Source organism: Alosa alosa, chromosome 13, assembly GCF_017589495.1.
Source record: "Alosa alosa isolate M-15738 ecotype Scorff River chromosome 13, AALO_Geno_1.1, whole genome shotgun sequence".
Lineage (NCBI taxonomy): Eukaryota > Metazoa > Chordata > Actinopteri > Clupeiformes > Clupeidae > Alosa > Alosa alosa.
Genome location: NC_063201.1, coordinates 23870113 through 23893189, shown reverse-complemented (window position 1 = coordinate 23893189; position 23077 = coordinate 23870113). Strand labels below are relative to the sequence as shown.

The following is a 23077-nucleotide window of genomic DNA, read 5'->3' as shown; positions in this document are numbered from 1 at the left end:
CAGGGAGGCTCCCTCTGCTTGCCAACTGGAACATTGCCCTTCCTCGAGCTCGTCTCTGGAACCTGGCCTTCCTCGAAAATATCTCTATTTAATCAATTGATCGATCCATCATTTAATCAGGTCTAAATTTGACCAAAGTGGTATAATGGCCTTCTCAAACCGCACACTTCTGTCAGTACACTTCTCACTTTTCAATGGTTAGTATTATCCAATATCCGCACTACATACTTAAACTAAGGAAGTAGGTGGTTTGAGACCGCCAATATCTCTATTTAATCAATCAATCCATCGCTTAATCAGGTCTTAATTTTCAGGTCACAAACAGAACTTTTACCTCCAAAAGTTCTCACTAGTCATGTCCACACATCAGACTCCCATTCTCTTGGAGACGCACGCACACACACACAAGGAAGTGGTCAGATGAGAGCCATTTGCTACAGAAAGCCCTATTTACTGGGGCAACGATCACAAGACTGGCCCAAGATTGGACACACCATTTCAGCCAGACAGACAGACTGATTGGGACACCTAATACCCCTAATACTCCATCATGGCCCTTTAAAAGTTTAGAGGCACATCAGTGTGTGTACGTGTGTGAGATCTGGACATCCCCGTATCTCCATCGTGTGTGTGTGTGTGTGTGAGACAAGAGAGTTTTGGAAAACGTTGCGAGATACGCATTGGTGGTGGAGGCAGAAAATGTCTTCTCTCAGAGCTAGGCTGTCAACACCAAAGGCATTAATGTCAATGGCAGCCTTTGGCAATCTGATTTATTATTTTCCAAAGGATAACTACTCATCCAATGTATAACTGGTGCTCCTGTGGCAAGAGAAGGCTGCATAGTGGTAGTAGGGATATAACGGTATGAAAATTTAACCTCACAGTTATAGTGACCAAAATTATCTCGGTTTTCGTGATAGGCCTACATAAACTGAAATAGTTTTACAAAGTGTCATGTTCACTTTTTCCTTGGTCATGTTTAATTGGCTATGTGCTTATAGCTTAACTTACCTGACCATGATTTGGAGTTTGCTATCTCTGTTATTTGGATCCAATGAGTGAGACGAAAGTAAGTGTTCAAAATAAAGCTACTATATTTTCCTGATAATGTGAGTGGAATGGATTTAATGTGGATGCGACCATAAAAAGATGCTGAGTGGCTACATGATACAGTGCACGTTTTGCAGTGAAAATGTTCCGCTTTTTAAAATCAGGTATAGCCTAATCCGAATCGCAGTTAAATCCATTAATTAGACAACAGAATCAATAGGGTATCAGTTTTGCTTCATTGTACCAGGCCTACTGTATGCCAAAAGCAGACTCGCATGAAGCTGGGAAGGATTAAACACATGGTTTCCACACCGCGGTAATCATCCGTGATAATCATGATATTTGAAATGAAAGCGGTAATTGTTATCGTCAACATTTTATAGTAGTTTACCATTATACGGTGTCGTTACATCCCCAGTGACGTCACTAAACTCATGCACAGCATGTTCGAGCTCATCATTGTAAGAGGGCAGGTAGAGATTTGATTTTGCGTAAACAGCATTCACTTTCAGAGGAACATTATGGAAACACGTTGAATTGTAAGCCTACTTCTAGGTCTAGTGAATATCCCAGTTTCTTTTATAAATATTTCTTTAATTCAGACTGCAAATCATTTCCCGACCCCTCCCATATTCTTGGCGACCCCCTTGAGGGTCCCAACCCCCAGTTTACAAACCACTGCTTTAGACAGAAATCCGTGCGGCGGCGAGGCCTTGAAGAGAGCAGTGAGTGTGTGAAACTGAAATGTAACAGAACATGACATGACCCGGCATGAGTGTGTGTGAGCGGACTCCTCTGGAGAAGTTTATTTCTCTCTGGCAGGTACAACACACACACACCTCTCCGCCAACACTTCAAGGCCAACTGCAAAAATAACACACAACTCAGGCGGCTACGCAGAACGCAAGAAGGGCTTCTCAACACAAATGTCCATGAGTAAACAAATAAAAACAGACGTTCATTAGTAAACATAAACAGTAAAAACAAAACAGGACAACAAAACCAAGCAAAGACTCATTCCAGGGCCGTGTTCTGATTGGTCAGGAAGTACTGCTCCGCCAGGACATCAGCAACCAACAGACGGCCGCAGCCAATCAGCAGCCTGAACAGGAAGTGTTGGTAAGGGGCTCCTGAGGACAGAGGCCAGATTTGATGGTAGAAGTGTGTATGTGTATACGTACATGGCTTACGTATGATAATCTTAGCGCGTGTATATATGTAGCGTATGCGTATGTGCAAGCGCGCGCGCGCTCTGTGTGTGTGTGTGTGTGTATGCGTGTGTGAGGCGTGCGGCGCGTATGTGTATGTGTGTGTGTGTGTGTGTGTGTGTAAGCGCGTGTATAGCGCGCGTGTGTAAACTCGCGTATGTAAGCGCGCGTGTGTGTGTGTGTAAACACGCATATGCGTATGTGTAAGCGCGTGTGGCGCGTATGTGTGTGTGTATGTGTGTGTGTGTGTGTGTGTATGGCCTTACTTACATGTATGTGTGTGTGTGGCACTGTGCGTATGTGTGTGGCGCGTGTGTGTGTGTATGTGTGTGTGTGTGTATGTAGCGTATGCGTGTGTGTCGTGTGTGTGTAAGCGCGCGTATGTGTAAGCGCGTGCGTATGTATGTGTGTGGCAAGCGCGTGCGTGTGTGTGTGTGTAAGCGCGTGCGTGCGTATGTGTGTGTGTGTGGCGCGTGGCGCGCCCGCCTTGCGTGTGCGTGCGTGCGGCGCGTGGCCTTGGCATGTGCATGCGTGCGCGTGCGTGCGCGTGCGTGCGATGCATGCGTGTGTGTGTGTGTGTGTGCGGCGTGCGTGTACGCTGGCAATGCGTGTAAAGCGCGTGTGTGTGTGTGTGTGTGTGAGGGCGCGCGCGTGTGTGTGTGTGTGTGAGGCGCGCGCGTGTGTGTGTGTGTGTGTGTGTGAGGGCGCGCGTGCGTGTGATGGCGTGTGTGTGTGTGTGTGTGTGAGCGCGCATAATATGTGTGCTGGCCCAGCAACAGCGCGTGTGTGTGTCTTGGCGTGTGTGTGGGCACAGCGTGTGCGCTCGTAATGGCCAGCATGTGTGTGTAGCGTGTGCGTGTGTGTGTGTGTGTGTGTGTGTGTGGGGCGGTAGCGTGTGTGTGTGTGTGCTGTGGGCGCGTGTGTGCGTGTGCAGCATGTGTGTGTGTGTGTGTGGGGCGGGCCTTGTGTGTAGAGTGTGTGTGTGTAAGTAGCGTGTGCCGTGTGTGTGTGTGCGGCGTGTGTGTGTGTGTGTGTGTGTGTAGAAGCGCGTGTGTGTGTGTCGTATGTGTGTGTATGTGTGTGTGTATGTATATAAGCGCGGCTGTGTGTGTGTGTGTGTGTGTGTGTGTGTAAGCCTTGTTATGCTGTAATAATAATAATAAGCAACGTGTAATAGCATAAGCTAGCGTGTGTGTCGTAGCGTGTGTATCTGTATATGTGTATCTGTAAGCGTGTATCTGTGGCCTTGTGTGTATCTTGTAAGCGTGTGTGTGTCGCGTGGGCGCGTGTGTATCGCGTGGCGCGTGTGTGTGTGGGCGCGCGTGTGTGTGTGTGGCGCGCGTGTGTGTGGGCGCGGCGTGTGTGGCGGCCGCGCGTGTGTGTGTGTGGGCGCGCGCGTGTGTGTGAGGGCGCGCGCGTGTGTGTGAGACGCGCGTGTGTGTGTGGTAGCAGCGGCGTGTGTGTGTGTAAGCGCGTGTGTGTGTGGTAGCGCGTGTGTGTGTGGTAGCAGCGTGTGTGTGTAGGCCTTGGCGTGTGTGCGTATGTATGTATGTATGTATGTATATATGTATATATGTGTGTATATGTATATATAATGGCCTTGTCTACGTACTGTATGTGTGTATGTGTTTGTGTGTGTGTGTGGCCTTGTGTGGCGTGAAGTGTGCAGCGTGTGTATGCGAGGGGCACGTGCGTGCTGCTGTGAGGTGTGAGCGGCAGGCGCGTGTGTGTGTCTTGGCGCATGCATGTATGTCTTCGCGTGTGTGTCTTGGCGTATGTGTGTATGTGTGTATGCTGGCATATGTATGTATGTATGTGGTAGCAGCGTATGTATATGGCGCGTCACGTGCTGTATGTGTGTGTGTGTGTGCGTGTGTGAGGAAGAGGCGTGCGGGCGCGTGTATGTGTGTGTGTGTGTGTATGTGTGTGTATGGCGCGCGTATGTGTATGGCGCAGCGTGTGTGGCTTTCGCGTGTGTATGTAAGCGCGCGTATGTGTATATGTAAACACGCATATGCGTATGTGTGTAAGCGCGTGTGGCGCGCGTGTGTGTATGTGTGTATGTGTGTGTGTGTGGCGCGTGTATGTGTGTGTGTAGAAACACAGTATGCGTATGTGTGTGTGGCATGTGTATGTGTGTGTGTGTGTGTGCATGTAGCGTATGCGTATGTGTGTAAGCGGCGTGCGTGTGTGTAAGCATGCGTGTGTGTAAGCGCGTGCGTGTGTGTGTGTGTGTGTGAAAGCGCGTGCGTATGTGTGTATGTGTAAGCGCGTGCGTGCGTGTATGTGTATGTGTGAAAGCGCGTGAGCGCGCCTTGCGTGTGCGTGCGTGCGGCGGACGTGGCGCGCGCTTGCGTATGCGCGTGCGTGCGTGCGTGCGCTGTGCGTGCGTGCGTGCGTGCGTGTGTGTGTGTGTGCGCTGTGCGTATGCGCGTGCGTGTGGCGCGTGTGTGTGTGTGTGTGAGAAACGCAGCGTGGCAATAACAATGTGTGTGTGAGGCGCGCGCGCGTATGTGTGTGTGAGCGCGCATTGCGTATTCGCGCGTGTGTGTGTATGTGTGTGTGTGTGTGGCGCGCGCCTGTATGGCGCGCGCGCTATGTATGTATGCGCGTGTGGCGCGGAAACGCAACGTGCGTGTGTGTAAGCTTGTGTGTCGCGTGTGCGTGTGTGTGTGTGTGTGTGTGGCGGGCGCGCGTGTGTGTGTGTGTGTGTGTGTGTGGCCTTGGCGTGTATGTAACGTGTCTTGTGTGTATGTGTGTGTGTGGCGCGTGTGTACGTGTGTGTGTGTAAGCGCGCGTGTGTAGAAATAATGTGTGTGCAGGCGCATGTGTGTGTGTGTGTGTGTGTGTAGAAGCGCGTGTGTGTGTAGAAGCGCGTGTATGTATATGTATGTGTGTGTGTAAGCGCGTGTATGTGTGTATGTATGTATGTATGTGTAAGCGCGCATTTATGCTGTGTGTGTAAGCAGCAATGTGTGTAAGCGCGTGTGTATAAGCGCATGTGTGTCTTGTGTGTATCTTGTGAAGCGGCAGCGTGTGTCTTGTGACGCGTGTGTCTTGTGGTAGCGTGTGTGCGATGGCGGCGCGTGTGTGTGCGTGGGCGCGCGTGTGTGTGTGTGGCGCGCGTGTGTGTGTGTGGCGCGCGTGTGTGTGGCGCGCGTGTGTGTGTAAAGCGTGTGTGTGGGCGCGCGTGTGTGTGTGGGCGCGCGTGTGTGTGGTAGCGTGTGTAGCGGCGTGTGTGTAATAAGCGGCAGCAGCGTGTGTGTGCGGGGCGGCGGCGTGTGTGTGTGGCGCGTGTGCGTAGGCGGCGTGTGTGCAGCTATGTATGTATGTATGTATGTATGTATGTATGTATGTATGTGAGGGCGCGCGCGTATGTATGTGAGGGGGCGGGCGCGTGCGTGCTGTGTGTGTGTGTGTGTGTTTGTGTGTGTGTGTGAGTGCGCGTGTGTGAGCGTGAGAGTGTGTGTGCGCGCGTGTGCGAGGCACGTCGTGCTGTATGTGAGTGTGGCGCGAGGCGCTGTCTGCGTATGTATGTGCGCTTTCGCGTGTGTGTCGCGTATGTATGTGTGTGTCTGGCATGTATATATGTATGTATGTAGTAGCAATATGTATATGGCCATGCGTACTAGCATATGTGTGTGTGTGTGTATGCTGTGTGTGGCGTGTGTGAAGCCTGAATGTGTGTGTAGCGTGAAGTGTGTCATGTCTTGTGGCGTGTGCTATATGTGTGAAAGTATCGTACTGTATGTGGGCGCGTATTGTGTAAGCGCGCACATGCGTACTGTATGTGAGGCATGAGGCGTGCGTGCGTGCGTGTGTGTGCGTGTGGGCGCGGGGGCGCGTGTGTGTGTGAGGGCGCGCGCGTGTGTGTGTGTGTGCGCGTGAGTGAGTGTGTGAGGGCGGGCGCATGGGTACCGCATTATTAATGTTGTGATGTGTGTGGTGGTATGTGTGTGTGTGTGTGTGTGTGTGTGTGTGTGTGTGTGTGTGTGTGTGTGTGTGTGTGTGTGTGTGTGTGTGTGTGTGTGTTTCCAGTCACACCAACCAGGTTTAGTGCACTCATGTCCGGTGTGTGAGAGTCTGGGTTCATGGTTCCATCAAAGTCCGGATGATTTAGCTGTGAACAAACACAAACACACAATAACCATATATATGGCCACAAAATAAACAGGTAACACAAATGTGAACGGGGGAGGCATAGCAGTGCTCCTCGTCACTGATTATTGATTATTGATTATGAGTAAGACTGCCTAGAGACCAGGCTGGCAGCAGTGGAGTGTGTGTGTATGTGTGTGTGTGTGTGTGTGTTAGGGCTGTCACTTTTGTGAAAAAATCCTGTTCGATTTTTGAGACATAAAGTGTTCATTGGATCGATTATCAGAGAAGGAAGGTGCCGCACACTCCGAGTAAATGAAAAAATTGTTTAATAGGCGATAGGCTTATGTAGCTTAGGCTTAGACTCATTGAGGCTCCACCTTTGTCAGCTGGCGTCAGATTGTTATATCTAGCTTTTTCTAGTGTTAATTTTGTCACCTATTTTTAATTTAGTCTTAGTCTTGTGATGAAATGTCCTTTTTAGTCTTTTTTTAGTCTTTTATATCATTTTTGTTAGTCAAGTTTTAGTCGACTAAAGGTCTCGTCATTTTAGTCTAATTTTAGTTAAAAGAAAACTATCAAGGTATCTTGGTCTTAATCAGTTTTAGTCAACACATTTTAGTCTTTTTTTTTATAACAAATTATTTCTGATTACCATTTGAGTCAAATAGTGTTTCACACATCTCAATTTTCCAACAATATTGCGTGTCCACAGGGCTACTCGTCTGTTACAATTACTCATTCTGAATTTTTGTCAGTCAGTATGTTTACATGCACAGGTAAGTCGAGCTACAGTTATAGCTCGGCTGGGATTTGACCATAGACAGTAAAGATTTGATTGGACCAGTGTCATATTCGTGAACCAGTGTTTCACTCAAAAGAAGTGTAGTCCGGGGATGCTTTAATTGGTCCGCCAAGCCATCAAATTAGTCCGTGAGCAGGCGTGGTAAAATATAGTAGATGAGTTGTTTGCAATATTGAACCAGCAATGTAAAAACAGTTCTGCACTGTCTATGTAAGATATGCCAGTTTAAATCATACAGTATAGATCAAACAATAAGCAAAGTGCAAAGACAATAAAGCAAGGTGGTTCAGTGAGTAGGCCTTGTGTAGACTAATTATAGGCTAGGCCTACTGTTGAAATGGGTCTATTCTTTTTTTTTTTTTTTTTTTAGCTAGGGTTAGTTAAGTGGTCCTGAAACTGAAAAAAGTTTGAGAAACACTGTCGTAGGCCAAAGTATTAATGTTTACTCCGCCTCGCTAGATGGCAATATGCACCCAAAAACAATACATTCCCCAAACAGACTCTCTCCATCTTAGCCATAGCTAACTAACTTGCTAGAGAACTTTCCATATTAAACACTTGCTAGCAAACTTTGCATCATCAGTCTAACTAGTTAAATAGTTGACATTACAGGATGAACATTTTCGTATGGACATTCTGGGCATGTTAATTTGTATGATTTATATGATATGATTAGGCACAAATGATAGACCTTTATTAAGTACCGAGAGATGGAAATCATTTAAAGACTTACTGGACAGGTTAAACACAGTCATTTCTTTCTTTGACGATAAGTCATGGAACGAGTCCGACCGTAAAAGGCATCTTTTTTTCTTGCCTCGGCGTGTTGGTTTGTAGCTCCTTTTCGGTTCTTCTTCTTTGTTGCTTGGTTGGATATGTCCTCTCTTTGGTGTTTGGATAAAAAACTGGAGTTGGAAGATGTCGAAAGTTGATCCGAGGAGGCCTGAACTGGTCGTCGGTGCATAGCCAGACGCCACTTTCTAGTATTCCAATTTGGATTTCTCCAGTGGTAGATATTACCGTCCGTTATGTCCTCCTTGTCACGATTGAACTTTTTTATTTTAAATTCTTTAATTTCTCTTAACAAATTATCCTGTAGATCCTGGGTTTTCTTAAGGACGTCATTGAGTTGATCCTGGTTTTTAATTTCTTTGGAGAGCGATTGCTTTTTCTCCACAAACATTTTGTCCAGATCATAGAGAAAGTTTCTCTCCCCCCTAGAGAAGGTGATCTAGACACCCTGCTTTCAAGGAGAGAACACTTTTGGATTTACTACCTTAAAACTCTTGCACCTCACGGTTTAAACATTGACTATGACTTAAGATGTCATGGCGCCGCCGCGTTCGGACGCCTTTTTGGTTGCTCCGCCTAATTTGTGCTTATATTTACTCTTTTACCTTTTATTAACCCCTAATTTTTTGCACTTTTCCACTGCACTGATTACGTATGATGGCGTTACACTCAGAAACATCGGAAATGAATTGACTTTTTTGTTTCGGGATGTTTTAATCAACGATTCTACCTGGCCGACAGATTCTCCGAGATGCATCAGGGAACCATGGAGAATCTGAAGGGAATAATTCTGTATGACCATTTCTTGCCCCAGACTTGGTGGAGGCTTAGCCCCATTTACATTGAGAGTGTATTCTATCCCTGTCCCTTTGATCTATTCAATGCAGATGTAGGTGTGAAAGGCTTCCCACTGGCTGGGTACCTTTTGATCCTACCATCTGTCCACAATGTGTCTTTGAGTAGACAAAGACCCTGGGTTAAACTTTAGCTGAATTATATGTTTGTGTTATTAACTGTAAATGTATTCATGTTTGGTATCATTTTTATAGTCTCAGTACAAGGAGTACAATGAATTAAGTGTAAGAATGTTTAGAACATCCTGTATAACATTTCTACCTGAGGAGCCGGCCTAATATGTTAATAGAAAGTGGGTGTGTGTAGGTGTGTCTGGGTGTGGCTGGCGGAGCTTGGCCGGGAAGAAAGCCAATCAGAGGGCGTTGTACCTATGACCACCACGTGAACCACACCCTTGCAAATTGAGCATAAAAGGCCAGCCTCTTCCTGTAGTCTTTAGAATGGTAGTCGATGCTCCTGAGCTGAAGGCTGTATTCTCCCTTGACGCGCCTCATTGACAAGAATAAACCTGCTTCTTGATTGACCTTCATCTTGACTGAGTTTCCAGCTAACTTTGGTACATGAAAATTACCAACACATCTCGCATAAGGAAAAACACAGAGGAAAACGAGGCGGGGCCCGTAACAGATTGAGGAATAGAACTCATAGGTCTCCACTGCCTAGCATTCTCTAGCCAATGTCAGTCTCTTGTGAACAAGATGGATGAACTAAGGGGATACAGTTTCAAAAGAGACATCAGGGTCTGTAACATTCTATGCTTTACTGAGACATGGCTAACTGAACTTGTGCGGACTGTGTCATCACTCGGTGGAGCTTTTCTCTGCTGCTTTCAGCTCTGACAGGACTGAGGAATCTGGAAAATCGAAAGGTGGCGGTGTTTGCATCATGACGAACAGCAAGTGGTGTGATCCTAGAAATGTCACCGTCCTCTCAAAGTCCTGCTGCGCCTCATCTAGAACATCTAGCGATGCGTCTATCGACCCTTCTACCTGCCCGTGAGTTTACTTCGGTAATATTCAACGCTGTCTACATTCCTCCACAAGCCAACACAGATGCTGCGGTTTCAGAATTGCAAGTGTTAAATAGACCACACGCACCCTGAAGCTGGCGCTTTATAGTGGCGGTGATTTCAATCAAGTACATCTGAACCGGTCCATGCCTGAATTTATTCAACACATTCACTTCCTACACGTGGTGACAACATACTGGATCACTGCTACACACAGTTCAAGAACAGTTACAAAGCTAAGTCTCTAACAGCTTTGAAAAATCAGATCATGCGCTGTTTTCCTACTGCCTATGTACAAACAGAAGTCAGGCGGACCCCCAGTGATGAAGGAGGTCAAAGCTGGACTGACCAATCGGAAGCCAGGCTACAGGGCGCCCTTAGCGTTGACTGGGAGATGTTCAAGACTAACTCTGCTGACATAAATGAGTTTACGGAAGTATCATTGAGTTACATCAATATGCTAACTGATTCCATCATCCCAACTGTAAAGATCGAAGCTTCCTAACCAGAAGCCATGGGTGGATAGAGAAGTGAGAACGGCATTAAAGACACGCACCATGACTTATAATGCTGGGCTTATTTCAGGGATATGACGGATTACAAAGCAGCATCTTATAGTTTATTAGAGCTATTAAAGATGCTAAAAGCTTTTATAGAGACAAAGTTGAAGTTGATTTCTTGGAGGGTGATCCAGCACGCGAGTGTGGAAAGGACTCGAACCATCACTGGCTTTGAAAGAAAGTCCCCTCCTATGATGAATGTGAGTAAAGCCCTCCCTGATGAACTTAATGCTTTTTATGCTCGCTTTGACATGAAAAACACAGACCATCTTGAACTAGCTGCAGCATGTGAAGCAAATGAGGATGCACCTTTCTGTGTCTCTGAGGTCGATGTGAGCAATGCCTTTAGGAGGGTTAATTGTAGAAAAGCTGCTGGACCAGATGGAATTTCTAACAGGGTTTTGAAATCCTGCGCTGCTCAGTTGGCTCCTGTGTTCACTTATATCTTTAACACATCATTGGCTCAAGAGACAGTTCCTACTTGCCTCAAGAAGTCTGTTATTGTTCAGTACCGAAAAACAAAGTCCATCATGTCTGAATGACTACCGCCCAGTAGCCCTGACGTCTACAGTGATGAAGTGTTTTGAGAAGCTTGTGAAAAACATTATCTGCTCATCCCTCCCTGCCTCCTTCGACCCCCTCCAATTTGCTTACAGAGCCAACAGGTCTACAGAGGATGCCATCTCAAACCTCATGCACACCACCTTAACTCACCTGGAGGAGGGGAATGGGAATTATGTGAGGATGCTGTTCATTGACTTTAGTTCAGCATTCAACACGATAGTATCTCTCACCTTGGTCACAAAGATAAAGGCCTTAGGACTGAACACCACCCTGTGTCACTGGATATTTGACTTCCTCACCAACAGTTCACAAGTGGGTCTGACATCTGACTCATTAACCATCAGCACTGGTGCTCCCCAAGGCTGTGTTTTGAGTCCACTGCTGTACAACATCTACACACATGACTGCAAAGCCAACAGTAGTCATACCTCCATCATCAAGTTTGCAGATGACACAGTGATCTTGGGCCTGATTAGTAACAAAAATGATAAGCTCTACTTGGATTAGGTTGATGAGGTGGCACAGTGGTGTCAATCTAACAGCTTGACACTGAATATCAATAAAACCAAGGAAATGGTAGTGGATTACAGAAGGAAGCAGCAGAACTACAGTTACACCCCGCTAATGATCAGCGGGCAACCTGTATTGAGTCACAAGTTTTAAATACCTTGGTGTCCACATTACTGAAGACTTAACATGGACTGTTAACACTCAATATGTTCTTAAAAAATTACAGACTACGACTACTTCGCCGTCAGCTAAGGAAATTCAAAGTTTCTACATCCATCATGAAGGCCTTCTACACTTCAGCGGTTGAGAGTGTTCTAACTGGTAGCATCATCACCTGGTATGGGAACTCCACAGTTAGAGATTGTAGTACTCTGCAGAGAGTAGTGCGCTCAGCTGAACTTACTATAAGATCTCAACTCCCTGCTCTACAAGATATCTATTCCAGAAGAGTACTCTTAAGAGCCCAAAAGATTCTGAAGGACTCTTCTCATCCTAATGGATTATTCCTACCGCTGAAATCAAGAAGCCTATGTAGTCACAAAGCCAGAACTGAGAGACTCAGGGAAGTTTTTTATCCCCAGGCCATCCCAACTCTGAACTCACACTATACTGACTTTGCACTCATTCACTCCTCAGCACTCATGAGCCCCCACACACACACACACACCTACATGACTGTTAGCACTTTTACATCCCTCTCCTATGCTACAGACCTTTTTATTTATTTTTCTTATTTCATCACACATCAAAAAACACACACACACACACACACACATCTGACTTTCTCCAACTTTTGCACATCTCCATAGAACTTTTTATTTATTATTTTGATTTCTCCTCCATCTATCTACCCATGTCCTTGATTGCCTAGCCTTTCTGCCCCCACCCCCCCCCATCCCACACACACACAAAAAACACACACTTTACATCACTGTCATCACCTCACATACATACAGCACACTGCTTGCTACAATAAGCCTCCCTCTACATACTTGCTGCACACTGCCCCCACACACACAGCACATTGTCTTCAGGATCTTCTCCAACACACTTTACATACTTACAGTACACCTACACTACCACCCACACACACACACACACAGTCACTGCTCCACCCCTCCCATACCCACACACATCTTCAATGGGTCATCATTCACATACATCATACATACAGTCCTCTGCTTTGCAATAGTAAGTCCCTTCACCATACTTGCAGTACACTGCCCCCCCCTCTCCCCTATACACAGCACATTGTCTCATGAGGAAGCTTCTCCAGCACACATATTGCACACTGCCCTCTCCCCACATACACAGCACACTATCCCATCTCCCCTGTCATCCCCCAACACACACACCAAGACCCCTGGCAGTTGGGTTAGCCCTTGAGCCGTGGATCTGCCAAAGGTTTCTTCCTTGGTAAGGGAGTTTTTCCTTGCCCCTGTTGCTCTTGGGTGCTCCTTGTTGGTGCCCCCCCCCTCCAATCCCAATCCTCCCCACCTTTCTTATGCAGCCCTTGCCACTTAATCTACTAAACCCCTCTTCTACTGCACTTTTACCCCCATAAATGCACAAATACTGTAGGCTGACACCAGACATAATTTCACTGCATTTCTTACTTCCAGTAACTATATGCAAACTTCCTTGTATCCTTGTATGATGTTTTCTCTGACTATGTTTTTATAGATGGGATAAAGATGTTATTATGACCGCCGCTACCGAAGCGGTCATATAGGGATTGTCAAAGTTTTTTTTCCTTTTTTTCCCCCCGTTATCTACTTCCTGAATTTTTGGTCAACGATACCCGGGACACCGAACCACCGGGGCACATGAAATATGGTGGGTATGTAGCCCCACAAGACTTTTACGGAAAAATTTCGTTTTAGATCCCGGGGCCACTCCCCCACCCGTGCTGGGCCCCCGAACCGCCAAAAAGCAGTTTTTCCTAAATAACTACCTGAACCGTGGCACTGAGGATGAAGAATCTTTTATGGTATGTTGGTCTCAAGGGCCCACATCAACCTGGCCCATAATCACTCATTTCTGCTTTGCACCCCCCAGTAAAAAATGAAAATGCAATATTATTCTGCTTTAATCACCCCTATCTTCAGTTAAGATGTTCAGAACTGCACCAAATTTTATGTGTATGATTGACCTGGCATTCTCTGGGGGTATGCCAAGTTTCGTACAATTTCATCTATGGGGGTCTAAAAAAAATTAGGTTATGTGTACATTTAGTGACTGTACACTCATTGGCCTGTAGATGGCGGTGCACACATATACACATGACACAGACACCCACATACTATCGGTATTAGAACGGCCGATACATAGGATTAAAAGAAAGCCAAAATAAATATTCATCATGGCTGCATTTCCAGTATTGGCGATAAGTAGTCGTTTGTCCAGTAGATGGCGCATCGTTGCAGTGAGACGTAACTTTGTTGGAAGTTAAAAGTGGGTTGGAAAAACAATGGACGCTTCCTACAAGGACTGTAGTTTACCGCAGAGAACGTCTAATAAGGATAGGACGATGTTCACATGAAATGTAATTCCCATGCTTGATTTTTACTGCAGGTACGTTAATCTTATAATATCAATAAGGACCTAGGTAATGTTACCGTTAGCGTTGGTTGAGTGATGGAGGCCAATTTGATTGATTGCATTTGTAGAAAACTATAAATGCGGTTATACTAAGCAAATTGATAGCAGCACTGTAATTGTATCTTTCGACTGTCATTTGTTGCACGTGCCACAAAAATCATTCTGTGCAATGGAAGATTTACCAACGTTACACCGGTCTGATACAATTTTGCCTATACATGCGTGAGACTGAGACGCCTGTTTATTTTGTTTTAAGTGCGTGCAGGGTGAGAGAGGGGAATCGATGTGCTTTGATTCCAGCTTGGTAGTTGTAGTCTGTGAAATTAAAAAGCACGTGTGTGTGAAGTATCCAAACAATGACACCTTCATTTCATTATGGCTGCTTTAGCAAAACACCTTAAGCTACTGTGTAGTGGGTCCCATTTAGAAGTGGCTACTTCATTCGCGCTGGTGAACCCAGCCTTATCTGCCCGCTATTTATTTTTTGATTTCTTGATGATTGAGCTTGGTCTGGTGAAAGCCAGACTAGCCATGGACCTCAGTTACACAATGCAAGGGAACATGAATCAGCCTATATTTGCACGAACAATAACGGACAACAGCTCTTCAACTTTGGCCCGTTAAAATGTGTATGAACAGTCTAGCGACGCATTTCATCAAGGCCCATGTCAGTTATTTGCACCACTGGTTAGATGTAAAACGGCATTTCGTTTCAGACTACTGTTACTTAATTTGTGCATTGACAATAAAGTATTACATGAACTAAAGATGACTAAAATCTTATGTAGAAGAAACAACATTCACAAAAAATCCATCCATCCAAAATGACCTTTGTTTTTAATAGCTGTTGAAAACGCATGGAACTGACACAGATGTTTTGTTTTTGTTTATAAATAAATAAATAAATAAATAAATAAATAAATAAATAACATTATGCTGATACCTTTTGCTTTTCCCAAATACAATGTAGCCTACAGGTGTAAGTGACCTTTCATCAATCCAGTTGCAATGGATGAACTGTGATGAACTGCCCTACTTGTGATTGTTTAGAGATTTTAAAGGTTTTATAACAATGCTACATCTTCTTTGGCTATTCTACAATCTATTCACCTTTTCAGCACCAGTAGGCTACTTTCTGTGCAGCCGCTTGCACACACACTCAGGCATGCCAAACAAGCATGCACAAAAGTTTCAAGACTGGGGGATGGAGTAAAATATGAAGACAAATTGAAGTGTGATTTATTTTCGCGGAACGGATGTACAGGACTGAGCGGCGGTCATATTTTGTACCGCTATGTGGTACATCTAGTTTATGATGTTCTTTAAAGGACGGAAACTGTAATGTCTTGTTCTACATGAATTTTTAAACATATTGTACCTTTATTATTATTATTATTATTATTATTATTATTATAGACCAACCCTGGGGCCGACCTATCTGATGACGTCCTCTATTCGATGGGGTTTCGTCTTGAATAGTAATCAGCTAGCCTAAGCCTAAGATACATAAATCTATCGCCTATTAAACGTTTTTTTCATTTACTCGGAGTGTGCGGCAAAGTTATACACACCGGTAGCCAGCACATCATCTTGGTGTGTGTTACATCTCTCCTTCATTGGATCGATTGTTAAATCGATTTTCCATGTCTAAAGACATTTCCATTTTCAACGCCAAATATAGGCCAATCCGGACAACTAACAGGAATTAGGACAAACGTAAAGAGGGCGCTTGAGACACACAAGCCAGCTATATTTTTTTAGATTTATTGGCTTGATGTTTTGTGCACAATGACAAACAGGAGTGCAACATTCTCGAAAAACAATAAGCAGAGTGGACTGCCATAATGTCAATGAAAAACATTACTGCAGGCTTCAACCTGGCTGTGTTTACGATTAGAAATGTCAAACGAATTTCACCTATGTAAGGAACTCACGATGGTACAGTTTGCATACCACTTTGTCCTCCTCCATGGTTTGATCTAACGTCCAAAACGTGCAAAAAGTGCTTCCATATCGAACTCCTCAAGTTATTAGGGGTTATCACTCGTCTCTCATCTTGCACAGGTTGATCGCCATTGTCCTCCATTTTTTGTCAAAACACCAGCAGCAGCCGATTCAAACCGATTGAAACTAGCCTATAGGCTGTTTTGGGTGCGTTAAATTGGTGGGAATTTTCTTTTTAGCTTTCGCAACTCCTACTGCACTTTCGGAATTCTTTATTTTCTTTTTCTGCTTGTTTGTGAGTTAATTACATCTATCTTTTTTTATTTGTTTAAAATGAATAGTGTACAAATTTGGTTAAAGTCGTTTTCGAAACTTGTGTTGGTTGGTCCAATCGATTGTGCACGTAAGTGACAGCCCTAGTGTGTGTGTGTGTGTGTGTGTGTGTGTGTGTGTGTGTGTGTGTGTGTGTGTACCCAGAGCAGTAGTCCTGTATGCGTACATGTCGCTGGCAGCAGTGGCGTGTGTGTGTGTGTGTGTGTGTGTGTGTGTGTGTGTACCCAGAGCAGTAGTCCTCCGTAGGCGTACATGTCGCAGGCAGCAGTGGTGTGTGTGTGTGATCCCTGCTGGCGTTCTGGGGAGAGAAGGCTGATGTTCCCTGCTTTCATCACTCCATCCACTGCCCTCTGTTCCTAATCGCACACACACATAACAGTATATCTAAACACAAAATACTTACACAGTTGTGCTCCTAAAACACCTAAACCACACACAAACATATATACATGGAACGACCTGTGTGTGTGTCACAGACTACAGACTCACTGCTGTCTTTGTGAGATCGTAATCTCCCACAATGCCCTGCTCTCGATTGGTGACGAACACATTGCCAGGGTGCAGGGCACCATGGGTAATACCAGCAGAATGCAGCGCCCCAAGTCCAAGAGCCACACCCCTCATCGCCATGACCACCTCCTGATGAACACACAAGGGGGAGGAGTAACAATATCCTCACACGTTAGGACACTTACGGTAGCCATGATGGTTAATTAAGCAAACTAGTTAGAACACCTTCCGTGGCTATGTTTTGTAAGATTTGTGTGTGTGTGTGTGTGTGTGTGTGTGTGTGTGTGTGTGTGTGTGTGTGTGTGTGTGTGTGCGCGCGCGCGCATGTGGCTGCTGAAGCTCACAGAGCTAGTGAGAGGACTCCTCTTCTGCACCATCCTCAGACTGCTGTTAGGGAGATAAGGGACCATCACATAGGCCAAGGGATCATTCTGGGAACACACACACACACACACACACACACACACACAGAAATGACATAAACACCCTCTGCATGGCAACTAGATGTAGAACAGGTATATATGCAAGTGTGTGTGTGTGTGAGCGAGCGAGTCGTCATGATTGTGTTTTTTAATTAACCATACATTCATGGATTGGGATTTTATAGCCTCGTGAGACCATCCTGATCTTGCGAGCCTTCACTCGCAGATCAGTCTGGCAACTTTTCGTTAAAAAGAATTTGGAGCAGTTCACCAAACGAACGTCCAATCAGCGTTGGCTTTGAGGCGGGTTGAGGTGTGACGCAACGAACAACATGACGGCATCCACAGATGAGATGAGCATAGCTATTATATCGCGCAAGTTTTATTCAAATTAGAAAGTATTCCTGGGTAAACTGTGAAGCTATGAGTCTCAGCCATGCAGCTGGGAGGAATGAACGACACAGACATCCTCCACGGCCGATTCCAGTTCATAATGGAGGAATATACTTTCTTTAGAAGTGTAGGGCCTACCGTGAAAACTTGATGGGAATTGTCGTTGATTAGGTTCATGTCACATACAAATGGTAAGTTAAAACATCTTAACGCTAGTTACGTTACCTAACTTAATTGTATGTTAAACGAAGGCATTAGAAGAACACTTTGTTCATCTAATTGTTTTTTTTCCAGGAGCACTTGTGCGCCCAAGTTAAAAAATTTAGGAGCACAGACCAAAATTTGGGCGCATTTGGGTCATCACCCATTTGGGCGCAAAATTTGGGTCACTTCTGTACTTAACTTACACATAATCTAGCATTACACTGCAGCTAACAGTTAAACATGCCAATGCACCAATTGCAAATATTAAGAATGACTGACAACATTTAGGCTACAGGAAACAGGATTTTAAAGATCAGTGCCTACTTTATTTTCAGTCTGTTCTATTTTCCTACATTTTGTTAATGTAAAATAATATAATACATTGCCATATTTGCATTTAGTCTATATATCAAGTATCCTGCCAAATGTAGGCTAATTTATTTATTTGTGAATCCATCTGTAGCTAATCCAAATATGCCCATGGTGACCTATCTGACTGCATACTGCCTAATACTACTACTAAAACAGTCCATTTTCTCTTCCACAAAACCCAACATAGCCTATCAAGGATATATATTTTTTTATCCTTTTATTTTATTTTTTAAATATCTGCATTGATGGGGGCAGTAGGCAAACGTTAGGCCTACTTTTCGTTTTGCACTTCAGCTTGTATTCGTGTAAACAAACAAACAAGCGTGGAAGCCTGAGTTATCAGTAGCGCATCTTTGAATAAAATATATAAAATATATTTTGCACTTTACAGCCAATACGCCAACTGGGCTAAAAGGCATGTTAGGCTACCTTTCCTTCTCTCACTGCATTCTCAGAATCTCATCCTGTTCCTCCTATATCCGATGAATTCGTGGATAGAAGAACTAATTTCTTCAATCTTTGCATCTTGGCTGGCTAGTCTAACTTTCCGCTTTTTGGCGCCTCTTTGATTTGATAGAAGCGACTACTAGCAAGTCACAACGCTTAAACTGCTAACGCTGATGGGAGGTGTAGTTTTTATGCTGCATTCGGGCGACGTGATTCTATGGTTTGCACATGTTTCTCGATGTTGCGGTGTATTTTGTAGACAAACATTGACATGTTTAGAAGTCATCGCGCACCCAGCGCCTAAATATTTTTTTGCACTCGCACGCCATCATTTTTACTCGCATGTGCGAGTGCAATGGGCGCACTGTAGAGCCATGAAGTTCCCAGATGGATATGCGGAGCAAATCCATCTGGCGGAGTCAGGTTAGGGATTTTAAGCATGTTAATGAAACTAGTTAGAACACCTTCCGTGGCCATGCTTTGTAAGATTTAACAAGCTGGTTGTGTGCGTGTTTGTGTGCAGGGGTGTGATTGGCAAAGGTAAAAACAAAAGGAAAATATACAAAGCACGGAGTGACACCAATCGCCCATCCCACCCCGCCAAACCCCGCCCGATGGTTCAAGCATTCTTCAGAACGCAGCTGTTCAACCCGCCCGTCTACTTTCACTTTCAATGAAATCCACTAGTAAACGTAATACACTACTTGCGGCGTGATATTCGGAAAGATGTGAAGCACAAAACCCGTCGTCATTGTCAGCGGCCTGTTATAACAATGGCCTGTGTTATACAGGAATATAGCCTACATCTGACCGACAGACCCCCTAAAAAAACTCTCGAATCTATACGAATTGTGTGGGTCTCATTTTCAAGTCGAAAAAAACGGAATGCCATTTAAAAACGGAAGAATCCCACCCCTGGTGTGTGTTTGTGTGTGTACCTTCCCGTAGAAGAGTCCTAATAGGGGGAGGAGGTGGGGGCAGTTCTTCTGAGTCTGACCAAACAGCGTCGCTCTGGCAAGAACCTTCTCCTCGGCATCCGCTTCCACACAGTATCCCTGGACACACACACACACGCACGCAGACACAGGCCCCTTAATAAAGCACCTCTATTCATTACGTCTGTGTTGAAGAAATTGAATTTTCGAACTAGAGCTTAGAGTTACATTATCTACTAACAAACATATGTTCATTATCTATTAAGACACACTTAAGTGTTCACACACACAGCATGTGTCAGCTGACAAACACTTGGACATTAACAGATAAGCACATTAATGCGAAGGAGAAAGAAAGAAAGAAAGAAAGAAAGAAAGAAAGAAAGAAAGAAAGAAAGAAAGAAAGAAAGAAAGAAAGAAAGAAAGAAAGAAAGAAAGAAAGAAAATATTCAGCTCGGTATTCTCTACACTACGAATAACACATTTAAAACAGGTGATGGAGAAATTAAGGAAACCATCAGCTGCTCTTGTTAAGGATGACTGGTGAGTGTGACTGTCTTTCACACAGAGGACGACATTAATTTAAAAAACAGATGAGTCACAATTAACCAGAGTCACAGGCTGCACCATTAATTAATTTCAGTGCATGAACATCTTTTGTTATCCGAAGTCTTATTATTACAACGCATGAAAATGCACTGTTTTGTTATCCGAAGTCTTTTATTTATTATTATTATTATTATTATTATTATTATTATTATTAAGGCTGCCACACACGGCCGGCGATGCAACAATCAAACACGACGGTGGAATTCTGTTAATCGTTTTACTACACACACTACTGGCGACTACCCATCGATTCAGTGGAGATACACTGACCATACAGCTGTTTTCTATTATGACATATCAAGATCGCCCTGAAAAATTGAAAGGGGCCGTTTAGAGTGATGCAACGGTTTCCCCATCGCTCCACTTGCCGTGTGTGTTGCCCCACTCACTTCAGTAGATTCTATTTCAACTTTACTGTGTGTGTTGCCCCACTCACTTCAGTAGATTCTATTCCACTTTACTGTGTGTGTTGCCCCACTCACTTCAGTAGATTCTATTTCAACTTTACTGTGTGTGTTGCCCCACTCACTTCAGTAGATTCTATTCCAGTTTACTGTGTGTGTTGCCCCACTCACTTCAGTAGATTCTATTTCAACTTTACTGTGTTTGTTGCCCCACTCACTTCAGTAGATTCTATTCAATTTTGCCGGCTGCCTGCCATAAATTGCCGTCGCGTCGCCAACCGTGTGTGTAAGCCTTTATTCTTCCCACCAAATTTCTGTGTCTATTTTAGCTTCAACCTTTTAACGTAGAAACTTTGTAACGTAGATCTTGAAAAGGACACTTGAGCAATGTACTTTTCATTTTTGTAAACTTTATGCTTTTTGAGATATTAACAAAAAACAAGCTTATTTTTCCCATATACTTTGCATTAGCATTATGACACCATAAAGGGACAATTAAACTGATTTTTACCTGCATCAACTGCCATCTGCTTAACTAGGCCACCTCTCTCCATTCTACAAGGATATTGAGGATTCCTAGCTGATGTCACAGACACAAGAATTCTAGTGTTTGCCATTTTGGGAGTCAACTAAGCATATTGTAACTTAACTCCAAGGTTAGTTTCCAAGCTTAGAAGTCTCAATTAGGCTAAAGTTAAGTTTTCAAGTCTTTATTTTCCAACCGATTTCATTTTAATATGCCGTATAGCCAACGTGGTGCGCATTGGGGTCTCATTCCATTAGGAGTAACCTAGTGTAAAATCTCATATAGCATTAGATAAGGCGATTGCAGCAGCAATTTCGTCACAAGGCTACCACAATTTTGTCACTAGTCTCAATATACAGTGATAGAAAGCCTGTCAAACAACATGCTTAAAATGTATTATAATGACAGGGCACAAGGAAAAATGTGGCTGCCTATGTTGCAAAAGTGAACATCCCCCCGTCCCCCATGTTCGAGTGTCATTTTCAATCAAACATCAGAAATGTTGTCTTCCTGGCAGGAGGCGTACTTTTAGAAAATGTCTGGGTTTCTAAATGTTCCTCATAGGCTTGTTTAATATAGTAGCCTATAGTTTAATTAGGCTAACCTAGTTTAGGCATATGCATTAACCCAGTGATACCTCGAAACACCACGAAATTACACTGTTGTCTGTTAGGCTAAAGTCGCGATTTATTGTAACAGTAGCCTATATCGTAGCAACAGCAGCAACATTTACTATTATTTGGACGTCAAAGAGATTTTGACTTTCATTTGGCAAATTGAGTAAATGTAAAGACACATAATAGCCTAATGACAGAACTGTAAGATCAAATTCAAAAACTTTTGAAGTCTACCGTATGCAATGTATATTTCAATTGCAAACGTATGCAATGGAAATATGAAGTGTGTTGCATACCATGTAAGATTAGACAGTCTCTATGCTGTTTCCATGGTTATACAACAATTGGGTTCTATGGAACTATTTATTTGTTTCTGATTGGCCGAGAGACGTTCCATGAGTTGGAATATCCCTGGACATTTCAACTCAGACTTTGCACAGCTAATAATAAATCACTCCGCGATACAATGCGACACAATGTTCTCATCCCAGCTCTCCACTATTTCAAGCAATGGGTTACTCCTTAGCAAACCATAACGAAACAGTGCTTCACCACATCTGTGGATTAAGCCACACAGTCAACTCAATGTAAGTAAGATAAGCGAGGATGCTAATTGTTCTTAGCATTGCCAGCATTGTGTATAACAGCGGTCCCCAACCACCGGGCCGCGGCCCGATACCGGGCCGCTACGACATGAGTTTTAAAAAAATGCATGCGAACTAAACTAAATTTAATTTGCAATAATCTTTTCAAGTAATGCATGCACAACACATATGGAACATGGACAATTAACATTTTTAAACAATAATGGGGTGTTTTCAGATTATTTAGTTTGTTGTAGAATTGTTGTATAAAAATATATACTTCGTGATCGTGGGGATTGGTCATGGATATTCCCACGGCTGTTGTTGCCACTGGCCTCGGCCTCGGCATTAGCTCTAACCGAACACCCATGGGAATATCCATGACCAACCCCACTCTCACTCGTGCTATGTTGCTTAATTAGTTACAGGAATCCAAGTCGTTTGTTTTAAATATCGTTGCTTCTAGCCCACGTTATATCCAGTGTAAGTTTCACTTGCGCAGGGACGCACACACATTGAGTGCTCACACCAGGCAATGCATTGGTGATGGCCCCAAATTAAAAAGTATTATTTCCTGATTGGGGACATTTTTTGTTTCTTTTTCTAGTTGATATAGACTGATTTAAAGGCAATTGATGACAACAACTGGATAACAATAGCCTGCCCTTGCTAGCTCACTGGGGATTTTTTAAAAAATCTTATTGAGGTTCTTACCTTGCCTAAAA

The 23077-nt window shown here is 44.1% G+C and overlaps 1 protein-coding gene across 1 annotated transcript in view; it reads right to left on the bottom strand.

Annotated features, from left to right (window-relative positions):
* Positions 1-2064: 2064 nt before the first annotated feature.
* The window catches only part of LOC125306510 (serine/threonine-protein kinase 31-like), a 52948-nt gene continuing 31935 nt past the window's right edge, over positions 2065-23077 (bottom strand). The window contains exons 20-25 of the mRNA XM_048261926.1: positions 19616-19732; positions 17184-17270; positions 16819-16968; positions 16554-16685; positions 6303-6378; positions 2065-2180 (exon numbers count right to left, since the gene is read on the bottom strand). Of these exons, the coding sequence (XP_048117883.1) occupies positions 2065-2180; positions 6303-6378; positions 16554-16685; positions 16819-16968; positions 17184-17270; positions 19616-19732 (678 nt within the window). The remainder of the gene's footprint in view (positions 2181-6302; positions 6379-16553; positions 16686-16818; positions 16969-17183; positions 17271-19615; positions 19733-23077) is intronic.